The sequence below is a fragment of the Drosophila takahashii genome, chromosome 2R (genome assembly GCF_030179915.1).
Source record: "Drosophila takahashii strain IR98-3 E-12201 chromosome 2R, DtakHiC1v2, whole genome shotgun sequence".
Taxonomy (NCBI): domain Eukaryota; kingdom Metazoa; phylum Arthropoda; class Insecta; order Diptera; family Drosophilidae; genus Drosophila; species Drosophila takahashii.
The window spans coordinates 7,454,153-7,479,636 of NC_091679.1; the positions used below are offsets into that span (position 1 = coordinate 7,454,153).

A 25,484-nucleotide genomic window follows, 5' to 3' on the forward strand; every position below is an offset into this window, starting at 1 on the left:
GCCTCCACTATCGTTTGGCACAACTCCTAAGCTGGCGCCAGAATGTTGTGCCCCGGATCCCCTGACCGACATCTCCCCACCTGGGGGATTCAGTGATATTGCACTGATATTTCGGGAAGGTTGGACCGGGCACCCGACTACAGCATTCTCTCTTGTTTTGATTGTAATGCACGAACCTTTTAATTTGGTTATAAAACTAAAAATATAACGATTAAGGTGTAATATACAAGAACTTATAATTGGTTTTACTTTTTTATTTAATCTTTAAAAAAAATGTTATTTAAAAAAACTCGTGATTCGTTTCCGTTTGTTTCTCTTCGTCACAACAACTTATAAGAGATTGAAATTCCAACTGTCAGTCAGATTCATTTATAGCCTTTTTTCTTCTCTTAGCCGCTTGCGTCAGTTTAGGTTTGGACCAATCCTCCTAAAAGTATATTATTTACTTAATTGGCAATGCTATGAGATGATACCAACCTCGCTAGAATTTTCATCAGTGGAATATAATGTTTTAACAATTTCCGCATTTTTTTTACTTGTAGTGCTATGATTATTAGAATCCTTCTTACTGACTGGTTGTTTACGACCACGGCCACTTCCTCCACGTCGGCCAACGGCTGTTGTATCGTCTTCCGCTGCCAGCGCAAACAAATCGCTATACTGTTTCTGTGGATACAATATTAGCTAAATATTTAAATTGTTTGATCTTTTTACCTACCTTTGTGCCATCATTACTGTGTGAATACGCCGATTGCAGTGCCCTTTGCATCATATCATGAACATAAAGTCCGGTGCCGGTACCATGCCTGCAACTTCTTCTATAATGCTCTAGATGGTTTAAAACCTATTAAAAAGATATTTGTAATTTTTTTTTAAATAAGCCTAGAAAACGCACTTGATCAGCAGATGGATTACTACTCGAGACGGAAGTCCCCTTAGAGGGTCGTTTTCTTTTGTTAGGAGATGAATTTGGATATTTTGATGTAAGCAGAGACGCAATGATTTCAGAGAGCTTTTCTTCATACCGCTGGCACCAAAATCTGTTGATTTAGTGGATTCGTTTAGAAATTTATAATTTGCAATGTGAAAAACTGTAGTAGTATTATTTATTAATTTAAATTATAAACAAATAAACGAGGGCGAAGTACAACTTCGGCAAGCCGAGGAGGAGATTTTAAGAACTTAAATGTTAAAAAAAGTAATAATAAAAATATATAAACTTTCTATTATAATAGCTATAATGGAATAAATAACAAAATATATGTAAATTTTATAACATTTTGGACTTATTCAGCCTATTGTTTATAAATCTCTTATTTATATAGGATGCCCTGATCAAGGTATGCATTAAAAGTATAACTTGTATGGCCCAATAACAACATAACAAAAAAATAACAAGTTTTGATTAATCTTGTATACTGAACCAAATGTAGAACGATAAAAATGTACATTTAAAAGCATCAAATTAAGGTTTTTGGGCACCCGACAATTTTTTTTGCAACACAAAAACAAACAAGGAAAACAATCGCCCTCAATCGCCCACTAACGATTTTTAAATGAGATTTTTCGAGAAGTATAAATTCCATTTTGTTGTGTATATTTATAAATGTAGAAGACATTTTATCAAATCGGACCATTCATTTAAAAGTTACGCGCAATTAAAAATTTATATATCCATCTCCCTCGCACTCCCTTTAGCTGATTGACGGGTTTTAGATAGTCGGGACACCTACCCGACTGTAGCGCTCCCTCTTGTTGCGATTACATTTTACAGATTTTCGTAAATGGATTTCACTAGAATGCCTATCGGAAATGCTCGGTAGCTGCCCGAAATATCTTCAAAAACATAAACATATTTTATGTCAAATGTAAAAGATTCAGATAGATTTTAAATTGAGCTCGCAAACTATTGAATTAGCTGGAAAGACGCACATGGCTGTATTGACTAGTCTCGTAATGCTGATTATAAATAATTTTTAGAGTCGGGGACGTCTTCTAACAACTTCTAACAAAATAAATAAAGTATTACCCCAATCATTTTAAATTTTTTAAAATAAATGTGCAGCTGAACATAAATAAATAAATATGAAAACTTTACCTTAAAGCAGAGGTTACGAATGGATCTCCTCTTGACTTAATTTCCCTGCTGAGCATCAACCTAATTATTTCATTTGTTGGTTCTTCATTTTTAAACAGTAACAGAAAGTGGCTCAATGCTTCGGGATGATTTCCAGCTTCCAATTCTGGCAAAAGGTCCTAAAAAGAAAACCTAGTAAGATTGTCAAAAATCTAAATAATTTCTTTTTCATACCTGAATACTTTTTAAGGGCACATCGTGAGCTTGAACAATTTGCCATAGGCAAAACTGTTCGTAAGTCTCAAATTCAAGACTTTCTCTTATACAATCAATGAGTCCATCTTGTTTAAATATAGTAAGTTTTCCTTGTGCAACTGAATAAATTATGTCACGCACATTTTTTGCATCTATGCAGCGCAGTGTTATCCGTAAAAGATCTATGTTATTGATGGCTATCGACTTGAACTCTCTATATATGTCAGGAAGAAGCCACAAGTAAATGGTTGTGCTTTCCTTCTCAAGCAGATCGAGGTCTCGCACCAGGCAGTTGCCCACCTTATCATCTACCGCATCGCAAATTTGTCGATAAATAGTTGTTTTGAACTGATATGATTGCTGAGAATTTTTACGCGTTTGAAGCTTACAGTAAACTTTCATAAAGTACAGAAGCAAGTATCCAATTTCAGGTATGCTTTCACATAACTCAGACAATAAAGTTTGAAATGGCTTTTTGCTTTTTTCATCATTTTCATAAAGAAACCGAAACAAACCATACAAGGGATAACTAATACTCTTCGCCAAATACTTCTCTTCGGTTTTACTCTCCGAAAACATGTTCTGTTGTGGTAAAGTCTCACGTAAAATTAAAACTGTATTTGATATCACATAATTAAGCTGAAACTCTTCGAAGGCAGAGGCTGGTAACGGCCGAAAATCATTTAAAAATGCCTCCCACGTATACGAGTTCCGCTTTGTAACAAATGAGTCAAATGATTCAGCTATTGCCTCGGCAAGTTCAACCTTCGGTTTTTCTTTTAGTCTTACCTAAAAAAAGGAATTATAAATAAACTCTTAGGGAAATTTAATGAATATTAACCTTTGATAAAGGCAAGTCGTCATCGTCATCCGTATTCTCCTCAATTTTATAAAGTTTTCCCAAATTTTCAGCAGCTTCGTCGCTAAAAACACTTTCAATTTCTTTATCTGTTGGTATGAGTGCTAATTTATTATCTTCATCTACTAATGAAAAGACTGTTACACTATTATGGCTAGTGCTGATGCCAGTTCCATGAAGATCAACGTTTTCTGTCATTGAATATTATAAACGATTATTTTTAGTTATATATTTTTAGAACTACCAATACTAACCACCATGTAAAATTCGCTGATCAATTTCTTTTTTGACATTGTGAGCCAAAATTGAATGGACTGAAGGGTACAGCGGTTGACTGAGAGTAGTAGCTGGTGATAAAAACTCTCTGAAGTTTTCACGTATTAAATTGCGCAGTTCTCTGTCAAGTTTTGATGACTCAAAAAGGGGTTGAATATTTGGTATCACCTTGGTATAAAAAAAAATAAATTATTACTATATATTATAATATTATTATAAATTTTTTGTATTTAATTACCTGCTTTTCAAGAATTAGTTTCAAAGAATTGTAAACACCCATTCGAATTTTATCTTCATGTTTTACATAAAAGTTTTTTGTTATTCGACATAGGAAATCTAACAACGTGCTACTAACAAAAGGATGATTTCTAATAGAATGGTACATAACAAGAATTCCAGGCTCTATGTTCATAATATTATCTTTGGCAGGATCGAAAAATAACCAATCGTAAAACAAAGACAGCTTGGCATTGGCCGACGCAATTGGATTTGTGCAGGAAGAGATGAGCCAGCCTATGATTGCCCATCGCGGTATAATATCTGAACATAACATATCATTAGTCGGATGAATAACGTTTATGATAAAACGAATTAGATCTGAGCGCAAGCTGTGGGACTCCGGTGTAGCGAAATATTTGTCCTGGAACCAATCTTGATATCTCTTCTGATTTCCAAACTTCACTGACGATGCTAGAAAGCTTATTTTTCGCTCCATCTCTGGTAGTAAACGGCATTGCAGGAACCTTCGACTGGTCCGAATTTGGAGTAAGTGCCAAATACCGTTAAAGGTTGGATGTAAACTTTTTGGATTGTAAAGTATATCACGCCATAGCTGTTCAAATTCCGGAATGCGGGCTACGTTCTGTAGGAGCCTGTTTTAAATCATAGATAAATAGATAAAAAAAAATGGTATTATTTATTTATCAGGGACCGTAATCATTATAAGTGAAACAAGAGAGAACGCTATAGTCGGGTTGTTGTCCCGACTATCTAATACCCGTCACTCAGCTAAAGGGAGTGCGAACGCTGTGTCGGGTTGGTGTCCCGACTAATAATCGTAACTCAGCTAAAGGGAGTGCGAGGGAGATAGATATATAATTTTTGATTGCGTATAACTTTTTAATGAATGGTCCGATTTGAAAAATGTCTTCTACATTTCGATAGGTATAAATATACACAACAAAATTGCATTTATACTTCTCGGAAATCTTTAAAGATGTGGGCGCAGGACCCATTTTAAAATCGTTAGTGGGCGATTGTGGGCGTTAGAGGGGGCGTGGCGCTCGGCTAAAATAAACTTGCGCTGCGTAGGAAGCCAAAGAATATGTGTGGGAAATCTCAACCTTCTAGCTTTTGTAGTTTCTGAGATCTCAGCGTTCATACAGACGGACAGACGGACAGACAGACAGACAGACAGACAGACAGACGGACAGACGGACATGGCTAGATCGACTCGGCTAGTGACCCTGATCAAGAATATATATACTTTATGGGGTCGGAAACGCTTCCTTCTAGCTGTTACATACTTTTGCACGAATCTAGTATACCCTTTTACTCTACGAGTAACGGGTATAAAAATACAAATTACCCTTTAATGATTATTTGTAAGCGAAAAATAATCATTATAATCATCAATCATTAATCATTAATCATAATCATTATAATCACATAATAATCATTATTTCTGAGCGATATTATTTCGCTTAAAAATATTACTCAAAGTGCGATTGCAGCCGTTTTGTACGGAATTTTAGAAATATTTAAATTTGTGCTTGTATGTAGAACCACCAAGCACATATTGAGTTAATAAAATAAGGTGTTTTCATTGTACAAACTTTTAAAAACGCGCTTATTAGTTTACAAGAGGTATGCATAAATACAAAAAGTTGTAGCAACCTTAGGACTGTGTCATTTATAATATTTATCCATATCGAAATACAACAAAAATGTTTTAGTAAATATATCCTTCATACAAGCTTCACACCCATAAACCATAAATCATTATTTAAGCCGTTAATCGCAGGAGTATACTCGTAATATACTTGTAAAGGGGTATATTCTATTCATCGGAAGATATGTAACAGGAGGGTAAAATGCACACTGGTTGGGCTTGTATGGAGCCGCGGCCATAAATATTTCCCGTTGAGATATCGTTATGAAATTTTCCTCAAAAATCTAAAAAAATATTGAGAATATGGAGTAAAAAAATTGGCTACATCGGCAGACTCTATCCTATAGCTCACATAGCACCTTAGTATGGCTTATATGGCGATGGTGCGCAAAGATACTTCCAGTGAAGTTACAGTGCTAAAATTTCATTATTAGCATCCAAGATATGTATATTTAAATTATCTTCAGTAGAAATTTGTGAAAGTGTAACTCCTCTCCACAAGCTTTTCGAAATATAAACAATTGGGGTTCTCTAGTTCTTTCAATGTATTTAAATCATAAAAAACAAAAACAAAATCATTCAGATTTTAATTTCAGTACAAAAAACAAAAATTTACAAATATATTCTAATAAATGAAATGTAGAAAAAAAAAAAACAAAGATGTACATACATGTGTGAAAATTCGCAGTTACAAGAAGCGCCTATAGAAAATCAAATAAAAATACCTCTTAACGAGGTAAAAAACTAGTGACGACCGCACCTTCAACATACAAAAGTTCTGATATCAACATTTGTGACGAAAAATTATTACACTCGTCATTAAATAGACTTTCTAATATTTTCTCATTCGGCCCGCCCTATCAAACTATTCCAGCCTTTTTCCCTTCACAGGCATTTTCTATTGCAGCGTGCCGAATGAAAAAATATTAGAAAGTCTATTTAATGACGAGTGTAATAATTTTTCGTCACAAATGTTGATATCAGAACTTTTGTATGTTGAAGGTGCGGTCGTCACTAGTTTTTTACCTCGTTAAGAGGTATTTTTATTTGATATCAGAAGTTTTTGTTTGTTTACATTTGCTCTCATAGGAGCTAATATATACATTTAAATTTGTCAATCATAATTTGTAAGCCATTGTATTTAAACAAATTAAGTTAAAAAGGCGTTTAAGTATTTCAAAATACCTTTTAAACGAGGTATGGCACATGTCTGTACCTTTAGTAGTGTAGAATTTACAAACTAACGAAATTTAGCCATTTTTAGCTTTTTTCCCGCTAAAGTAGCGGCTTTTTCCAAAAGTCGTAGAACAAAAGATTCCTATATGGAACTCTTAAGTGCAAATTTACTGATTCCACGACCCTAAAATACAGTTCGGATACCCTCACACAAAATTCAATACTCAGGAAGCTTTAGTTGTTTGAGCTGGCAAAAGTGGCTATTTTCGTATAAAAATAACTTTTAAACGTGACTTTTTACAGTAAGGCTTAGTACTCAACCCAACAAAAAGTCGTCCAAAACAAAAAACTTCATATGAAAAACAACGTCAAAAAATTTTGTTTCATATGAAGTTTTTGTTTTGGACGACTTTTTGTTGGGTTGAGTACTAGCCCTAATGTGTTATACACCAAAATTTAGGGAATCTCAAGGGCTATACAGTTTAAAGGTTTCAAGAAAATCGTTAGAGCCGTTTTTGAGAAAATTAAAAAAAAGCTAAAAAGAAAGTTAAAAAAAAATTTCTTTTGTTCATATCTTTTTAACTATTACATTTACACAAATTGCATATAGAGGGCATATGCATTTAAAAATACCTTTTAAACGAGATGCAGCACAAGTCTGTAGCTTTAGTAGTATAGAAGTTACAGAATTCCGAATTTTAGCTATCTATAGCTGTTTTCCCGCTAAACTAGCGAGTTTTTCCAAAAGTGGTAGAACAAAAGTTTTTTATATCGATGTGATGAACGTCATATTAAATTTTCAAAACTTAAGAAACATGTTTTGGACAAACTGACAAACTGACAAACAGAATTAAGTTTTCATTTTGGGAAGAAGAAGAAAATCTTATTTTGGCTATAACTTTTGAATGACCCCTCATTCGACGGGTATTTTCAAAAGGAATACAACTAAAACATCACAGCAGATTTTCAATTTTGCGGCTATATAATAGTAGTCGCCTTCGCACACTCTCCTGGTGCGCTTCGTCACTACATGGACTGCCGTCCGTAGTGATGAAAACATAAAAATGAGCGAAAAAAATAATATCCAAAATTGTCTACAAACCAGGGACCGTAAATAATCATTATTTGAGATTTTTATTTAACAAAAACTACTGTGATATTTTGTTTTTAACGTCAAAAATAACGTTCTTTTTACTCTTGTCCACAAAGTATATGCATTTCAACAAATCTAGAAAGCAAATTAACTGTTATTTGTTTATGTCTATAAAGTGCAGTTAAATTGTTGATTAAAAGATGTAAAAACCTCAGTAGGCCTTTTAAAACAAAAATCTCAAATAATGATTATTTACGGTCTCTGCTACAAACACAACTAACGAACACAAAAGAAACATCACAAAAGCAAAGGAAGAAGAGCAGACTGCGTCGCAAATTTGACCCTGAAAACAGTAAGACAGCATAAGTTTATTAATGAATACACACAAATTAGCAAATATTAGCAGCTAGACTTAACGTTTTTATTACCTTCAAACATTGACAAATACACTGATAACACTCCTAAAGGGGGGATCGGGGGGTAACATATCTAAAAGTCAATTTAAACATGAAAATGACGTTCACATAATACATAAATAAAGGATTAACAAACAAAAATACACAACAAATAACAAATCAAGCAGATTAATTTCACAAAAAATACTTATTAAAATAAAGACCTCAAACTTTAAGGATCATTTTAAATAATCTAATTTGGCCCTCTTTTGTGAAAGTTAGACCACTTTGATATGCAACTTTGTTTTGACGTAACTCACACTTTGTGTTCTATTTTTAGAAAGTCCCTTTACAGGCATTTTCAATTGCAGCGTACCGAATTAGAAAATTTTAGAAAGTGTATTTAATGACGAGTGTAATAATTTGTTCTTCACAAATGTTGATATCAGAACTTTTGTATGTTGAAGATGCGATCCTCACTAGTTTTTTACCTCGTTAAGAGGCGTTTTTATTTGATATCAGAAGTTTTTGCTTGCTTACTTTTGCTCTCATAGGAGCTAATATATACATTTAAATTTAAATTTTTCAGTCACAATTTTTAAACTATTTTATTTAAACGAATTAAGTTAAAAGACGTATACGAATTTCAAAATACCATTTAAGCAAGGGATTGCACATGTCTGTAGCTTTAGTAGTTCAGAAGTTACGAACTTACGAGATTGAGCTATTTGTAGCTTTTTTCCCGCTAAAGTAGCGGGAACTTTAAACCAGTGGTCGGCAGCGTCGACAGACTGACAAACTGACAAACAGAATTAAATTTTCATTTTGGGAAGAAGTAAATTTTGTTTTCGGTATAACTTTTGAACAGAGCGTCGGATTTTGTCATACAAGGTGACTTCCAAAGTAAACAGGACTTTTTATTTAATCTAGCGCCCTCTAGTGGCCCCATTTATATGTCAACTGGTGCGTTAGAATCTGCTATCGTTTATCGACTTCCAGTAAAAATTTCATGACATTTCATCTTTTGGAAGTGAGGTTATTGCGTTTTAAGTGTCAGTATGTTTTTGTCATCGGTGCCTATCCCGTAGCAGAGTGCACGAGTGGTTTCAACGTTTTCAAAGTGGTCGTGAGGACATAAATGAAGATAAACAACCAAAACCAAAATCCGTGATCACCGAAAATTCCATCGAAACTGTGCGTGAATTCATAGAAAATAAGCCGAAATAATCACTGAAATTCATGGAAATAGAATTGAACATCTCCAAAACATCGATTTATCGCATTTTGACCGAACATTTGGGCTTACAAAAGGTGTGCGCACGGTTTGTTCCGCACAAATTGACACGTCCAAAAATTGCTCAGGCTTGTGTCCGACTTTTTGTCCAAAAATCACATTTTAACCATCAACCACTCCCCGTATTCACCTAATATGGCACCGTGCGACTTCTACATTTTCGGAAAATGCATTTGCCGATGAAAGGAAAGCGTTAGCGTAGAGGCCATTCAAAAGGCTTGCACCGGCACACTGGCGGCCATACCGGTCAACGAACTAAAACACTCTTTTGACATGCTTTTGTACCGTCCAAAACGCTGTATTTAGGCAGAAGGAGACTGTTTTGAATAAAATAAATTGATTTTGCCGAAAAAACTATTTGTTCTGTCTTTTTTTTATGTACTGTTTACTTTGGAACTCACCGTGTATGACCCCTCATTCGACGGGTATTTTAAATAGGAATACAATTAAAACATATTGAGGGGGCATTTTTTCACTTTTTCATTTTCACCGCTCTCTCTTCCAAGCCAAATGATTTTCTTAAAGTCTTGGTATGCAATCCTGTTAGTTTTTGCGATACCTTTCGATAGGTGTATCACTCATTATGATCGGAACATCATGGCAGATTTTTATTTCTTGGTGTATATATAGTAGTCGCCTTCGCACACTCTCCTGGTGCGCTTCGTCACTACGTGCACTGCCGTCCGCAGTGATAGAAGAGGGTTTTAAAGAACATCGTAAATGTCGTTTGTAAGTTAAAAAAAAAAATAAAAGTTTTGCTTTGTTCATAATTTGTAAACAATTGTATCCAACAACAACAATATTCAATTGTATCCTACGCCCAGTTTTGTTCAAACTTTCCAAATAGACGTGTTTTTGGGTGATAATTACGGGAAAAATAGTCAAAGTTGGAGCAAATACCGGGATCTTGAAAAATAACGGTATAAATCGAAAAATGTTCTTTTTTTAAAGGAAAATCAAATCAAAAGCAGAAGATATTTATAAAACGGATCTTTTGAGTATTAATCATTTTCTTCGTAAACAATAAGGTTTTCGAGAAAAATTTGAAGTATTTGAAATAGGTGCTAAACATTTAAAAATACAGCAATATACCGACATAAAAAATAGCGTCAGATAGTTTTCGATTAGTCGATAACAGCATTTTACCTTCTACTATAGTGATGGACATATTTTGCCTTTTTATTCGATGTATCGCGTTAATGTTTCTTTTTCCCATTTAGCGAAATTTAGAATCGCAATGCACTTAGAGCAGCGCTCGGCAAACTCATACAACTACATTTTCTTTTATATTTGCGTAAGTAAATTGTACGGGGCAGCTTATAAGTGTGTGTAAGTGTAGGATGAGCAGATCAATTTCCTATGCTCACTTAATAGGACGCTGCCGACCGCTGATTTAGAGCTTAAAATGGGAAGACCTCAAAATGGAATTTTTGCTTGCGACATTAGAAGTGCCTTTTTTTTATCATTACACCCGTTACTCGTAGAGTAAAAGGGTATATTGTATTCGTGCAAAAGTATGTAACAGGGAGAAGGAAGCGTTTTTGACCCCATAAAGTATATGTATTTTTGATCAGGATCACTAGCCGAGTCGATCTAGCATCGGATAATTTTATGTCACATACTCTAGAGTTAGCTCTGCCAGTAGCCTTATTATTCCCGCTCCTGAAGGATCTTCTAAAAATTTTGTTTACACAGAGGTTTTAAAGTAATCATATTAATTTACAGCAAACTCAATGCATGCTTTAACTCAATTATTTGCTCATAACTTTTTAACGAATGGTCAAATTTGAAAATGTTCTTCTACATTTCGATAGGTATAAACAGAGCATGTAAAAAACAGTTGATCGTTTTTTCGTTTGCTGTCTCGGTCTGAACGAAACCGAAAAAAAATTTAAAAATTTGGTTTCGGTCTGAGCGAAACCCTTCATTTCAGTTTGTTTCGGTTTTCGGTTGACCGTTCTGGACTGAAAATACATTTTTTCGGTCCTTCAAAAAACCGATTTTTGGGACCGTTTGTATGAAACGGTCCAAAAAAAACTGTTATTAGATGAACAAAACTTTAAAATGCTCAGTAAAAACGGTCTTTGCCTTACACCTTTAAAAATTTAAGGTAATATATAGAACATATATTTGAAAATACATATATGGTAAATTATTAGCACCAGGTGCATTACAATTACTGTTACCATTATCTTCTAAAGAATACGCTGTTTTCAAGTTTTATGATAAAGCGCCATTGGTGATGCTGTTATAAGAGTAAAGACATACAAAGGCCATCATCTTCTGAAGAACTCGCGGTTTCTAAAGACTACGCTGTTTTCAAGTTTTATGATGAAACGCCATTGGTGATGCTGTTATACGAGTAAAGATATACAATGGCCATCATCTCCTGAAGAATTTGCGGATTTAAGTCTTGTAAGATATAGCCTTTAAGTGATAATGTTATAAGAGTAAATACACATAATGACCATCATCTTCTGAGGAACTCGCGGTTTTTTCTTTTGTTTGACAAAGCGTCTAAGAGATAGTATTATCCGAGTAAATCATCTTCATTTTCCATAATCTTCTGAAGAACTCGCGGTTTTTCATATTTTACATTAGGTAAAAATTTAACTGGAAATATTGGTCTGCTAAAGTTCTGTACTTTGCGTTCAAGCTTAAGACACAATAAAATCCAAAATACTCTTTGTTTAAGATTTTTATAAATAACAAGAAAGGAAGCTACCTTCGGCCAGCCGAAACTTATATAGCCTTGCAGATAAAGTAATGCTCACTCGGTGCTGTTCCAGGGATTCCAGATTTAACGTTTCTATTTTTGAATTTTGTTTTTAAAGAGTCAAGAATTAACGCCTACTTCCTACAAAGTAACAATGCATTTTTTTATATATATTTTAATATTCCTATGGGAGCCTTAAGATATTGTGGTCCGATTCGGCTCGCTCCGACATATGTACTACCTGCAATAGAAAGAAGACTTTCGGGAAAGGTTCATCGCGATATCTTTAAAACTGGGAGACTAGTTCGCATAGAAACGGACAGACGGACAGACGGAAAGACGGACATGGCTAGATCGACTCGTCTAGTGATGCTGATCAAGAATATATATACTTTTTGTGGTCGGAAACGTCTCCTTCACTGCGTTGCAAACATCTGACTGAAATTATAATACCCTCTACAAGGGTATAAAAATGGAATTATTTATAAAAATTAAATTTAAAACATGTAATTAGGTTAAAAATATTTGGAAAAAACAAACAACATTTTTGGAGTATAAAACATCTTCTGTGTTTAAACACATAGGTATATAAAGTCAAAAGACCGTTTTTGTTCTCCGTTCAGTTCAAACGGTCTTTGATCAACCGAAACCGTTTTGAAACAAAAAAAATCGGTTACTGGTTGAGCAAAGACCGAAAACCCTTTGAAAGGAAATAAACAGTTTCTATATGACTATTTGCTCAAAGGGTCCCAAAGTGAGAGTTATTTTTGAGACAGCTTGAAATAGTCAACTGTTTTTTACATGCTCTGGGTATAAATAAACACAACAAAATTTTCAGATATTTGTGTAAAATGTGATTTAACAAGAGAGAACGCTATAGTCGGGTGCCCTGACTATCAGATACCCGTTACTAGTGTTGGGTAAACACTCACCTTAGTGAACAAGATCAGTTGCTCACTTTTAAGTGAATAAATTAACTCACTAACTTGGCTCCTCACTCACTTAGGGGCTGTCCATATATTACGTAATCATCTAGGGGGGGGGGGGGCCCCCAAATGATTACTCTAGTGCAAATTTTTTTTTTTTGTATGAAGAATTGATTACATGGGGGGGGGGGGCAAAAATCGCCGAAATTGTGATTACGTAATATATGGACAGCCCCTTACTAATTTTTTACTTTTTTAAATAAATACAGTAAGTTAGTCAAAATTTAAGTTAGTGTCACTAGAAAAAAAATTCAGGTGAACTTTTTGAGATCATATTTTATTTCGAAAACAAGGCACTTTTTCTTTCATATAAAGGCACTAAAACTTTACAAAAAAAATAATGTAATTCATAAGTAGTTTCCATTACTGTTTGTTGATTAATTGCTTTGCGTCCCTGCAGGAAACGGAATCAGTTTTGGACCATTAAAATACTAGTTGGGTCAAGAAGGTTAACTAGTTCATGTTATGACCATTTCCTTGTAACGAAGTGGTCCATTTTTCATATGCTTGTCGTCGGAAACAACTAGTCCATTTGCTACTAGTTTTGCACTAGTGACTGTTAACCAATTTACTGTTAAACTACACTAAAAAAAATATTTTCACGAAAAAACTAAAAATTAATCTCTAAACCATCAAGTGATTGGATTTCACTAGTACTTGACGATGCCTAACTTGACGCTCTCCTAATTTAGTATCCAATTTCTGATAATTATTATGTTATCAAATACAGTAAATGATAATTAAATGGAATTAAAACAAACTTACTTTTTTTGAGGCAAGTCGTCCTCTCTAGGACTTGAACCCGGGACCTTTGGATTTGTAGACACACTAACTGATTGAGCCATACACGCATCACATTTTGTAATGCCCTAACAAGGTTTATGAATTTTAGTGTGACATAAATCAAAAACAGTGATTTTTCACATATATATTGCCTCGGACAGATTAAACTAAGTTTAAAATAAATCAAGAGAGAACGCTGCCGACTATCTAATACCCGTCACTCAGCTAAAGGGAGTGCGAACGCTGTGCTCGGGTTGGCGTCCCGACTATCTAATATTCGAACCTTAGCTAAAGGGAGTGAATGGTCCGATTTAAAAAATGTCTTCTACATTTCGATATTTATAAATATACACAACAAAATTGCATTTATACTTCTCGGAAATCTTTAAAGATGTGGGCGCAGGACACATTTTAAAATCGTTAGTGGGCGATTGTGGGCGTTAGAGGGGGCGTGGCACTCGGCTGCTTGCGCTGCGTAGGAGGCCCAAGAATATGTGTGGAAAAACTTAACCTTCTAGCTTTTGTAGTTTCCGAGATCTACATACGGACAGACAGACGGACAGATGGACATGGCTAGATCGACTCGGCTAGTGACCCTGATCAAGAATATATACACTTTATGGGGTCGGAAACTCTTCCTTCTAGCTGTTACATACTTTTGCACGAATACAATATACCCTTTTACTCTACGAGTAACGGGTATTACTAAATCATCACAAAGCAAATAAAAAAAAAAAAAAATGTACAAAGACTGGGGATTGAACCGAGAACCTATTCAGTTTAATTGGTTTTGTGTTAAATTTCCCAAGACATTTACACCCTAGGCTATATTTTTGGATCATATGTGTTTCAATTGCATATAGTTAAATTCCAGTTGTCTTTAAACTGGACTTTAACATGTATTTGTTCTACCAATTAAATATTTGTAAGGTTTTTTTGGCAGAAAGGTACCAGTCCGAGACAAGTTGCCTTTTCACTAGTTTTGTATTATTCATTTTTTCGACTAACACAAATTTTTTAGACCCTTTGTAGTCCAAATGCATTCAGACAAATTCTGGTTGCTTTATATTATTTGTATAACTAGTTGTTTTTCAGACTAGTTCGCATTTTTCCTGCAGGGGTTTCACACTAGTCTGCAAATGATGTTGAACCTGAAACCATATTTTTTGTAGATTGACTAAAAGAAACAACAATTAAAAAATCTTACCGTTACATGTTATTGTGAAGGAACATTAGACTTTCCACTTTGTTTGGATTTAAAAAAGATCGTCGTTTTGTAAAAATTTCGCGTGCTGCTGAAAAAAGCCTTTCACAAGGAACAGATGTTGCTAGCAAACACAATCTTTGTAATGCTAAGCAATATAATCAAGAATAAACATCTTCCTTTGACTCCCACCAGATCAAGGGATCCTCTTTTCTGTTCAGGCATTCCTCTTCAAGATATTTTGTTACTTCTTTAATGGCGGCTTCCTTGTTGGTCGGTATTTTATCTTTAAAAAGGTTGTCATACTCCTCCCAAAAGTCATTTGAACCTGTTTCCTTATCCATAAGGTTCTCATTATTTTCGGATTCGACATTCGCATCGAAACTTCTGCCTTTATTGACTCTACAGCTGAAAAAACGTCCTTTAAAGCGAGGATCCAGAATTGTACTTTCCGCATAAAGTTCATTTTCTTCCAAGTCCTTAAATCTATTGCCCATTTCGCTTTGCAATTCCTCGACAACCATGCAACGAAAGATTGACGAACTCGTCGAATCTCACATATGACGTCACGACAAAAATTCCAAATAAATGTAGTCGTCTCCTCTTATCGTGTCGACAATGTATTTACTGTAATATTAATAAGAAGTCCCGTAATTTGTTTATGAGGTAATTTTTTCTAAAAAGGTGGTGCGCAAACTAGAAAACCTATTCAATTTATTTGTGTTTCAGCAGTGCCAGAGCGAAGATGAGTGGAAAATAAAATCAGATAAATGTATGCACGTATAAATTATATCTTTATCAACAGTTTTCGGTACTTGGCGTTTTTTTTTGTTTGCGCCGTTTGAGAGTGACACCCTTTTTACTCCAAGTGTACCTTGTAGGGTATCGTGACGAACCTTTTGTCGGGTATGGTGACAATTTTTTTTTATTCAAGAATTTTATTTGTTATCGTTGATTTTGTGTAAAGAACTATAATATTACCAGATAACATTAAATGCTGCAGTTTTATTGTAGTTGTGTATTGATTTTAGTTGAGGTGTCAGTTGGAAAGGATGGTTCACGCCAAACGCTGAAGAATTTGGCTCCGTTGGAATTTCGAGTCGTACTTTTACAGAAATATGCTCAGTAGATGTAAGCAACTTTCTGCTATTACACTTTTAAAAAATATTGATTTTTGGGGAAGTTACGTTAAACAAGAGAGAACGCTATAGTCGGGTTCGTGTCCCGACTATCTAATACCCGTCACTCAGCTAAAGGGAATGCAAACGCTGTACTCGGGTTGGTGTCCCGACAAATAATCGTAACTCAGCTAAAGGGAGTGCGAGGGAGACAGATATAGAAATTTTGATTGCGTATAACTTTTTAATGAATGGTCCGATTTGAAAAATATCTTCTACATTTCGATAGGTATAAATATATATATATATGATGGACGTTGATGCACTACGAGAAGTACAAACAAGTGGCCCAATGACACCAAGCACGTGCTTGTTACGCGCGGGGCCCTTTTGTAAATTTGGGCAAAAATGCGAGTTCGCGAGAAAGAATACATAAAACCAATAAAGACGGGACAAATAATGAAAAAAACATGCAGTTAGGAGTGAAGCAAATGAGTTTAAGTGTTAGTTTTTAATACCGGGATAGATGTTGATGTGCAAATTAAATGATAAAGAACGTTATAGTTATTACATAGAACGCGAAAGGGCTCGTGCAGACCAAAATTTGATGTACATCGAGGTAAATTAGGAGGATGATAAAATATAAAATATGCACAACAAAATTGCATTTATACTTCTCGGAAATCTTTAAAGGTGTGGGCGCCAGACACATTTTAGAATCGTTAGTGGGCGATTGTGGGCGTTAGAGGGGGCGTGTCACTCGGCTGAAATAAACTTGCGCTGCGTAGGAAGCCCAAGAATATGCGTGGAAAATCTCAACCTTCTAGCTTTTGTAGTTTCCGAGATCTCAGCGTTCATACAGACAGACAGACGGACAGACGGACATGGCTAGATCGACTCGGCTAGTGATCCTGATCAAGAATATATATAGTTTATAGGGTCGGAAACGCTTCCTTCTACCTGTTACACACTTTTACACGAATCTAATATACCCTTTTACTCTACGAGTAACGGGTATAAAAACGAATCGTTCGTCACCGTACCCTACAATTTTTAAAAGTGCACAAAAAAGAATGGTTCACTTTAAACGCTGTAGGACTTAGCTCCGTTGGAATTTCGAGTCGTACTTTTACAGAAATATGCTCAATAGATATAAGCAACTTTTTGCTTTTACACTTTTGAAAAATATTGATTTTTGGAAAAGTTACATTCAAAAGTCGAATCGTTCGTCACCTTACCCTACACTCCCCTATGTAAAAGGTTGCTAAGAATTATGACCCTTGATAGAGTTACATTTCTTTCGGAAGATATTTTTAGGGTTATTTGATATAATGGTTTGAGCACCGGTAATACATCCTCAATTATTTGCCAGTCCTCGTGGGCTACGACCAAATCTGGTCGAAGTACTGACACTGCAACAAGAACAGCCTCTTTTAATAATACGAGACGCTCAAACATTTTATACGTGGAGTTCCATCTAGTTGGTACATCCTGCACCAACTTCAAGTCAGCATGTGCATTTGTCATAAGTACGTTGAACAGAGTCTTTCTAGTCGGCATCTTGTATCCAGGGCAATGGGACACATCCTCAATAAATTTCTTGAATTCGGGCTCCTCCACTATTCTTAGGGCATGGTGTCCTTTCGTCACCATTCGAACTAACTGTCGATCGAGCTGCTCACATTTACGAGCCGGTAGGGGTCGTTGGTTGCAATCCATGATTTTAGCCTGCGATTCTGCTGCAAAACCACCAGAGTCACTTGAAGTGAGCGTACTTTGGCGTTCGACGGGAGCACTGTAGCTAGGATGTTTTGCCTTTAAGTGTCGGCCAAGATTGCTCATAGATCCAGACGACAGCGTGGCTTTGCATATTGTGCACTTTACTTTTTGCTCTCCGACATCCTCAAAATGATCCCAAAGGGAACTTATTTTCCTTTTCAGCGACATATTTTTGCAAACGTTGGGAAGCTAAAATTTCGAGTTGCCACACAATTATGGGTAAGCAAGGTTGCCACTATTAAAGTGAACCGGGGAAGAAAACAAAATTAGAGAGCGAAGCAGAAAACCCATTGAACAACTGTTCCCTGCAGTGGAAAAAAGAGCTAGTAAAAAAAATCATGATCGTGCTACGAACTTGTGGACTTATAAATGAGAACAGAGTTGAACTGAACGGAGTTAGTGAGCAAGTAAACAACTGAACAAGTGTGAGCGAGTGAGCAAGCCCAGCGGCGAAAATTGCCATTACAAAATGGATTACGAATGCATTAATTCTCCTCCAGTAATAGGGAAACAATGGATTACAACATGGATTACTTTGCCATAGGCATGGCCGCCTTGTAATGTGGTCGGGACACAATTCCCATTACTAGTAATGGGAAAAGTATGCTAGGGCCGAGTCACATTCGGGTCTCCATTACGAATTCACTATACTTTCCCAAAATTGTAATGCAAAATGTAGACAGACTAGAAAAAATTCAACATACATTTTGAAAAACGTATGCTGAGTTGTAATGCTGAGAACGCTATAGTCGGGTGGCCCGACTATCAGATACCCGTTACTCAGCTAAAGGGAGTGCGAAGGAGATGGAGATAAAAACTTTGATCCGCCGTAACAACGAATGGTCCAATTTAAAAAATTTTTTCTACATTTCGATAGGTATTGATAAGCACAATAAAACTGCATTTTTACTTTTCCGAAATATTGAAATATTTAAAATCGTATATAAACGATTGTGGGCGTTAGAGGGGGCGTGGCACCTTTTTGAAACAAACTTGCGCTGCGTAGGAACTCCTAGAATCTGCATGCAGAATGTCAATCTTCTAGCTTTTATAGTTTCCGAGATCTCAGAGTTCATACGGACAGACGGACATGGCTATATCGACTCGGCTAGTGACCCTGATCAAGACCGCTCGGCCATTGTCTGTGGTTTTTTTAGTTCGTTAAACTATACTTCGAATGCATGCTGTTATAATTAAAGTTCCGAAGCTCAAACGTGCCGGAGGGGAAACGAAAAACGAAAACGAAATCGGACCATTCATTAAAAAGTTATACGCAATCAAAAAAAAGTTATATATCCGTCTTCCTCGCACTCCCCACTCCCACATTTGAGTGAGCAAGTGTTCAAGTGAGCAACTGAACAAGTGAGTGAGCACTGCTTAAACCGTTCTACATGAATCGCACAACGCGAGATATCTATACAATCCATACAAGTTTGTATGAAATTCGTTTTTAACGATAGATCAGTTTCGTCAATAGCCATTTAATAAGTTGTTAAGCGATCTTTATGAAACACATCTCATTTTTTTAGTCGTTTTATCTACTATCAAATAAAAGATAAAAAAATTAAGAATTTAGAATTTAACTATTTTTGTTAATTAAAACCGCATGTAACTTTGGCTTTTGACAAGAATTTACCTCATTTTTTACGGTATAAGTACTAATTTTTTTCCAAATCGATTTTACTTATTAAGAGTACTATTTTTAAAGAAAATTAAGGAAATCACAATCCATACTTAAGTGTTAAAGTTCCTTTTAAGCTGCAAGTCAGATTTTAACATGGATAATGACTTTGAAGTAACCAAATCCAGGCTTGGAAACTTTTTGAATCGTCCAATTGGCCCAGACTTCTTATAAACATGATCCTAACTTATAAAATACTAACCGTTGCCCCATTCTAGATTTATTATTTTAAAAAATTATCATTTTGACCACCCCAAAACCGACCTTTCGCAGAAATGTATGGATAACATGGAATACACAGGTTTTACTGTATCCATTGTTTATTTAAATATTGCAGGACAGAATAACCATTCAAAATAAAAAAGGTTTGGGAAGTCTGGCCTCAATAACTATATAGATATCTCTTAGCAAGTGAGGATGTAACATGTGTACTTATTATTTTGACCAGTAGTGTATATACTGTTGAGAATACTCTTAACAAAATTCAGAACGATCCACAGTGTAGGATTTGGCCAATCTAGCGGGACTTTTAGCAAAAGTTGAACTATTTTTGAGGTCGATGAGCTTTAAGCAGCAGTTTTAGAAGTGTTCAACTATTACGAAAACAGGCACAAAACAAAACACCCCTTTTTTATACCCTTGCAGAGGGTATTATGATTTCAGTCAGAAGTTTGCAACGCAGTGAAGGAGACGTTTCCGACCCCATAAAGTATATATATTCTTGATCAGCATCACAAGACGAGTCGATCTAGCCATGTCCGTCTGTCCGTCCGTCTGTCTGTTTCTACGCAAACTAGTCTCTCAGTTTTTGAGCTATCGGGACGAAACTTTCGCAAAAGTCTTCTTTCTATTGCAGGTAGTATATATGTCGGAGCCGACCGGATCGGACAACTATATCTTATAGCTCCCATAGGAAGGATAGGGAAAAAAAAAAACTTTAAAAAATTCTAGCTTCGGTGTATTTTGAAATATTACCTTCTACTTTTGGGGATGTTATTTTTTAAATATTTCTGAATTTCGAATTAAATATTTAAAAAATAGGACTACTATATCATATAGCTGCCATAGGAACGATCGGAAAATTAATGGAAAAGTAATAGGAAATAAATTCTAGCTTCCTTGGTTTTTATTGTATTATCTTCTACTCTAGGATATGACTCTTTTTAAATATTTCCGAATTTCAATTTTAATTTGATAAAAATCGGACGTCTATATCATATAGCTGCCATAGGAACGATCGGAAAATTAATGAGAAATATTAGAAAATTGAACATTTTTGCGATTTGTTAATTAATAGGAATGATCTGCAAGGGTATATAAGCTTCGGCTGGCCGAAGCTAGCTTCCTTTCTTGTTTATGTTCAACATAATCTTTGGGCTTACTAAAATATTCACTACAAATTTGAAGCCGATATCTTTAAAAATACGACTCCTACTCATTTAAGTCCCCCTAGATTGGCAAAATCTTACACTGTGCGATCGGAGCATTAGAACCGAAGTTGTAGCTATTTATTTAAACGCGATTATCTCAGAATCTCGTTTTTTCGAAATTACCTTTGCGGTTGACACGATTACTAAAAAACTATTAATCCGATCGACACCAAATTTTGACCACTTATTTATTATAATAATAGCTAGTCCTTGGACGAAAGATTTTCCATTTTTTGAAAACTTCCTTTTTTAGAGCATAAAATCCAAAATCTTATAAATTGAAAAAGTACATTTTTTGTTAAAACCATCGCCATTTTTTTTTAATCAAAATTTTTACAAATCCTTTGTCCAGGGACTAAGCAATACAATATACTAACGAAATTTTTTTGAATTTTTGATTTGAGATGAACCGTTCTTGGGATATGATGTCCACCGCAAGTCACCATCGAAAAAAGACGATCTTGGAATTCGGCCATAACATTTTTATTATTTAATATTTTTTTATGAAAAAATTTTAATAAGTACCCAGAATAATAAAAATAATAATAATAATAAAATAATAAATATTTTTAAAGGTGTAAAAAAAATTTCATAATTTCATTTTTTTGAGCGTTACAACTGTATATAACCCCTTAATAGTGTTCCAGCAATCGCTTTGCCACCGGTATATTAGCCGCTGGTAAGTGCATCTTTACGTGCGTTTTTCTCAAAACCACGTTTTGAAAGTCCGTGGTCGAAGACAAGCGATCGTTTTCAAATTTGTCGCATATTTTTCTGCATAAAAAAAACCCGCTCTTTTTTTTTATTTTTTAACATTAAGTATTTTTTTTTAAGCTCAAATTCGAATTTTTTAGGTAAAAAACGCATTTTTGACTTTGGAAAGACAAAAAAAAATTCTTTAAAAAAAAAATTAAAAAAAAAAAAGACAGTGGTTTGGAGACAGTGGTCACCGCAAAACGCCTTTTTTTAATAGTGTTCCAGCAATCGCTTTGCCACCGATATATTAGACGATAGTAAAAGGGTATATTGTACTCGTGCTAAAGTATGTAACAGCTAAAAGGAAGCGTTTCCGACCCCATAAAGCATATATATTCTTGATCAGGGTCACTAGCCGAGTCGATATAGCCATGTCTGTCTGTCCCTCTGTCTGTCTGTCCGCCCGGATGAACGCTGAGATCTCGGAAACTACAAAAGCTTGAAAGTTGACATTTTCCACACATATTCTTGGGCTTCCTACGCAGCGCAAGTTTATTTCAGCCGAACGCCACAGCCGCCCACTAACGATTTTCTCATGTGTCTGGCGCCCACACCGTTGAAGATTTCCGAGAAGTATAAATGCAATTTTGTTGTGTATATTTATACCTATCGAAATGTAAAAGAGATTTTTCAAATCGGACCATGCATCCATCTCCCTGCTCCCATGCTCCCTGCTTGAATTCCATTATTTGCTCATAACTTTTCAATGAATGGTCAGACTTTAAAATTCTACATTTTAAGTTTTACGAAATCTGTAAATATGTCGGCGCCAGGTTTTTATACCCGTTACTCGTAGAGTAAAAGGGTATATTGTAGTCGTGCAATAGTATGTAACAGCTAGAAGGAAGCGTTTTCGACCCCATAAAGTATATGTATTCTTGATCAGGATCACTAGCCGAGTCGATCTAGCGTCGGATATGCTTCCTTCTAGCTGTTACATAATTTTGCACGAACACGATATACCCTTTTATTCCACGAGTAAGGGATATAATTACTACAATTCCTGTTTAAGAATATGGTAATACTATATATTAGCGAACTCACCCCTGAAATTCGCAAAAAAAATTATCTTCGATGGACGGCGATTTCTTAAGAATTACGTGCGAAAATTCTCTTGTAATTGAATTTCAAAGTTCTAACGTTTGCTATAAAAATCGGGTGCATGTCATAACGCCCGGTGTCATAACGCCCGCGGGCGCTTTGTCACTTTTTTTGAGGGCCTTATCACACACAGGAAAGTGTCATAACGCCCTCAGGGAAAATACATTTAACTATTACTTTAGTACCCTGCAGGAAAAATGCGAACTAGCCTGAAAAACAACTAGTTATACAACTAATATAAAGCAACCAGAATTTGTCTGAATGCATTTGGACTACAAAGGGTCTAAAAAATTTGGTGCTTTTCTCATATTTTCAATCAAAGTAATTACGTTTAAATTAGTTCCTATAAAATTAATTAATTGTTTAAATGAGTTCCTATAAAATTATTTAATTGCTTAAATGAGTTCCTATAAAAAAAAAGTGTAGAATTTTGTCACATTTTTTTAATTGTATTTTTTGTCTACTGAAAAAAACGTATGAAAAATAATCATGTTATGAGTGAAGCGTGGGCTATAAAAGACATATGATTCTTATCACAATGCTGTATCGAGATTTTAGTGACGGCCAGGAACGATCATAGCCATCCAAGGACCCCCACTATTTTTGTGCATTTAAAAAAGAAAGTAGTAGAAAAACTGCGCCGCAGGCGAAAGAAAAATAAGAAAATATCGCGCGATTTTTTCGTAAATTTTTTCGCCTGTGGCGCAGTTTTTCTTCTGCAGTATTAAACAAGTAGTTGTTGCCGAATAAGGATTCTTGTGTCGCTGAGAAAAACAAATTCTAACTAGACGTTTGCTTTTGGGTGAAAAAGACTTAAAGAAAGGTTGAAATATATAATACTCGAGATTTCTTCCGATTATCATAATAAAAATACAAATGTGGTCATCCATGGTTATGAGAGTTCTTAGGAAATCGCTGTGCATCGAGGATCATTTTTACGCGGTTGTGGGGACTAGTTCCCTTTTAATACCAAATTTGCAGATTTTTGGAATTTTAAATTAGACTTATTTTGACAAAAACGGAAAAGTGTACAATATATTCATATATGATTTTTATAGCAAACGTTAGAAAAACATACTTGTTTTTATTGCAAAACCGGGAACTTTAAATTTTAATTCCAAGAGAACCATGGCCGACCGCCAAGTTCTTTTTGCACGTAAATTCTTAAGAAATCGCGGTCCATCGAGGATAATTTTTTCGCGAATTTCGGGGGTGAGTCCGCTAATATATAGTATTACCCTACTTTACTATTAACGGGTATAAATAGTTTTGTCGTGCTTATTTTTGTTTAGATATTTTAAAATTATAAGGTTTAAAATTTTATCTTATTTTATAAGTAACCTAATGCTTTTGTAATATATCGATCCAATTTTTAAGAAAATATTAAACAATAAATATGAATAATTTAATCGGATAAAAAAATCACAACAAACCGAATTTAAAGATGATGGGGGTGGCAATAATATTTCATTGAACACAGCCTTGTTTTTAAGTTATCCACCATTCCTTATTACTGATTTAAAAATCGCTTGCTAATTTTGTTAGGCCTAACCCCTTTATAAGAAATTTTAAAGTTGCTATTTTTGTAGAAAGTTATGAAAAGTAATTACATAGGTAATACATAAATATGATTAAATTAAGCAATTACCGTACAAAATCCCTTCCTAGAGGTATAATATCATGGAACCTTTCTCGAATTAAGGATATCGTAAACTTCACTTCTTTTTGGCGGAGGGGCATCAAGGCTGGGTTGGCGTGGTCTTCTATAAGGCGTACGTAGCTGTAAACTGTAGACTGAACGAGGAATGGGTTGCTTTCCAACCACGTTCTGAACTCTATAAATATATCCAAAAGACTCTCGATGAGGAAAAGATTTCTGTGGGACGCATCTCCTCCGCCAGCCTGTCGAAGACAGTTCCATATAACGTTTTCGACACTGAGAACCTGGTGCTTAACGAATTCCCGTAACACCCAAATTAATTGTCTTCGCGCTATCTCCGTCAGTTTAGTATATTTCTCAGCGACTAGCAAAGTGAGGTTCGCGACTATCACATTCATTCCATCCCTAGATACGAGAGTCACGTCGCGATAAGTTTTGGGAGCCATAGCAGGATCGGTAAGCATTATGTAGAGAAAACCAATTGAAATCTCTTCGTGCTGCTTGTCCTTGCACACGATTTGCGACAATATATCGTGCATTTCCTTATCACTAAGTCCGACAATTTGCATCTGCAAATTGAGAAAAGAACGCTCGAATTTCTAAAAAAAAGGAGGCCATATGTTAAAGGATGATTAAAATCATTTTTGTATTGATCACACCTCTTCAATATCATCTTTTATATCGACGGCCGTACACACAAACAGCTTTGAGACGTGAGCAGAACTTTTCTGTTGCTGCTGCTCCATTTGCTGGTAGATGTTTATTTATAACTTTAACTTGTGTCTCAGAAATCGCGACTTTATATTACCCTAATTTTTATAACGACCACCAATTACATAAAGTAAGATGTATGTACTTTTATAAAATTGTAAAATTTATGTATGTTAATCATCAATTTCTGTTTTGATTTCCGAAATATGCTCTTGGTTAGTTCAGAACTAAATGAGATGATAT

At 35.1% G+C, this 25,484-nt stretch overlaps 1 protein-coding gene across 2 annotated transcripts; it reads right to left on the minus strand.

Annotated features, from left to right (window-relative positions):
• Positions 1-239: 239 nt before the first annotated feature.
• IntS3 (integrator complex subunit 3) lies at positions 240-25,484 on the minus strand. 2 transcript variants are annotated; one of them, XM_070212589.1, is made up of 12 exons: positions 25,339-25,483; positions 25,190-25,279; positions 24,519-25,129; positions 3,706-4,339; positions 3,446-3,635; positions 3,174-3,382; positions 2,312-3,121; positions 2,099-2,256; positions 896-1,040; positions 719-844; positions 478-666; positions 240-427 (listed from the first exon to the last, which is right to left on the minus strand). In XM_070212589.1, the coding sequence occupies exons 2-12, from the start codon at positions 25,274-25,276 to the stop codon at positions 356-358; spliced, it is 3,231 nt and encodes a 1,076-aa protein (XP_070068690.1). In that variant the 5' UTR covers positions 25,277-25,279; positions 25,339-25,483; the 3' UTR covers positions 240-355. The 2 variants fall into 2 exon arrangements, with proteins under 2 accessions (XP_070068690.1, XP_070068691.1); XM_070212590.1 differs by lacking the exons at positions 240-427; positions 478-666; positions 896-1,040 and having other exon boundaries at positions 25,190-25,484.

Bases quoted from the DNA above. Each gene is read 5' to 3' on its own strand.
- IntS3 (XM_070212589.1), bottom strand. From the start codon at position 25,276: ATGGAGCAGCAGCAACAGAAAAGTTCTGCTCACGTCTCAAAGCTGTTT. The intron at 25,130-25,189 runs GTGTGATCAATA...CCTTTTTTTTAG, and splicing joins TAAAAGATGATATTGAAGAG to AAATTCGAGCGTTCTTTTCT. The intron at 428-477 runs GTTGGTATCATC...ATATACTTTTAG, and splicing joins CTGATGAAAATTCTAGCGAG to GAGGATTGGTCCAAACCTAA.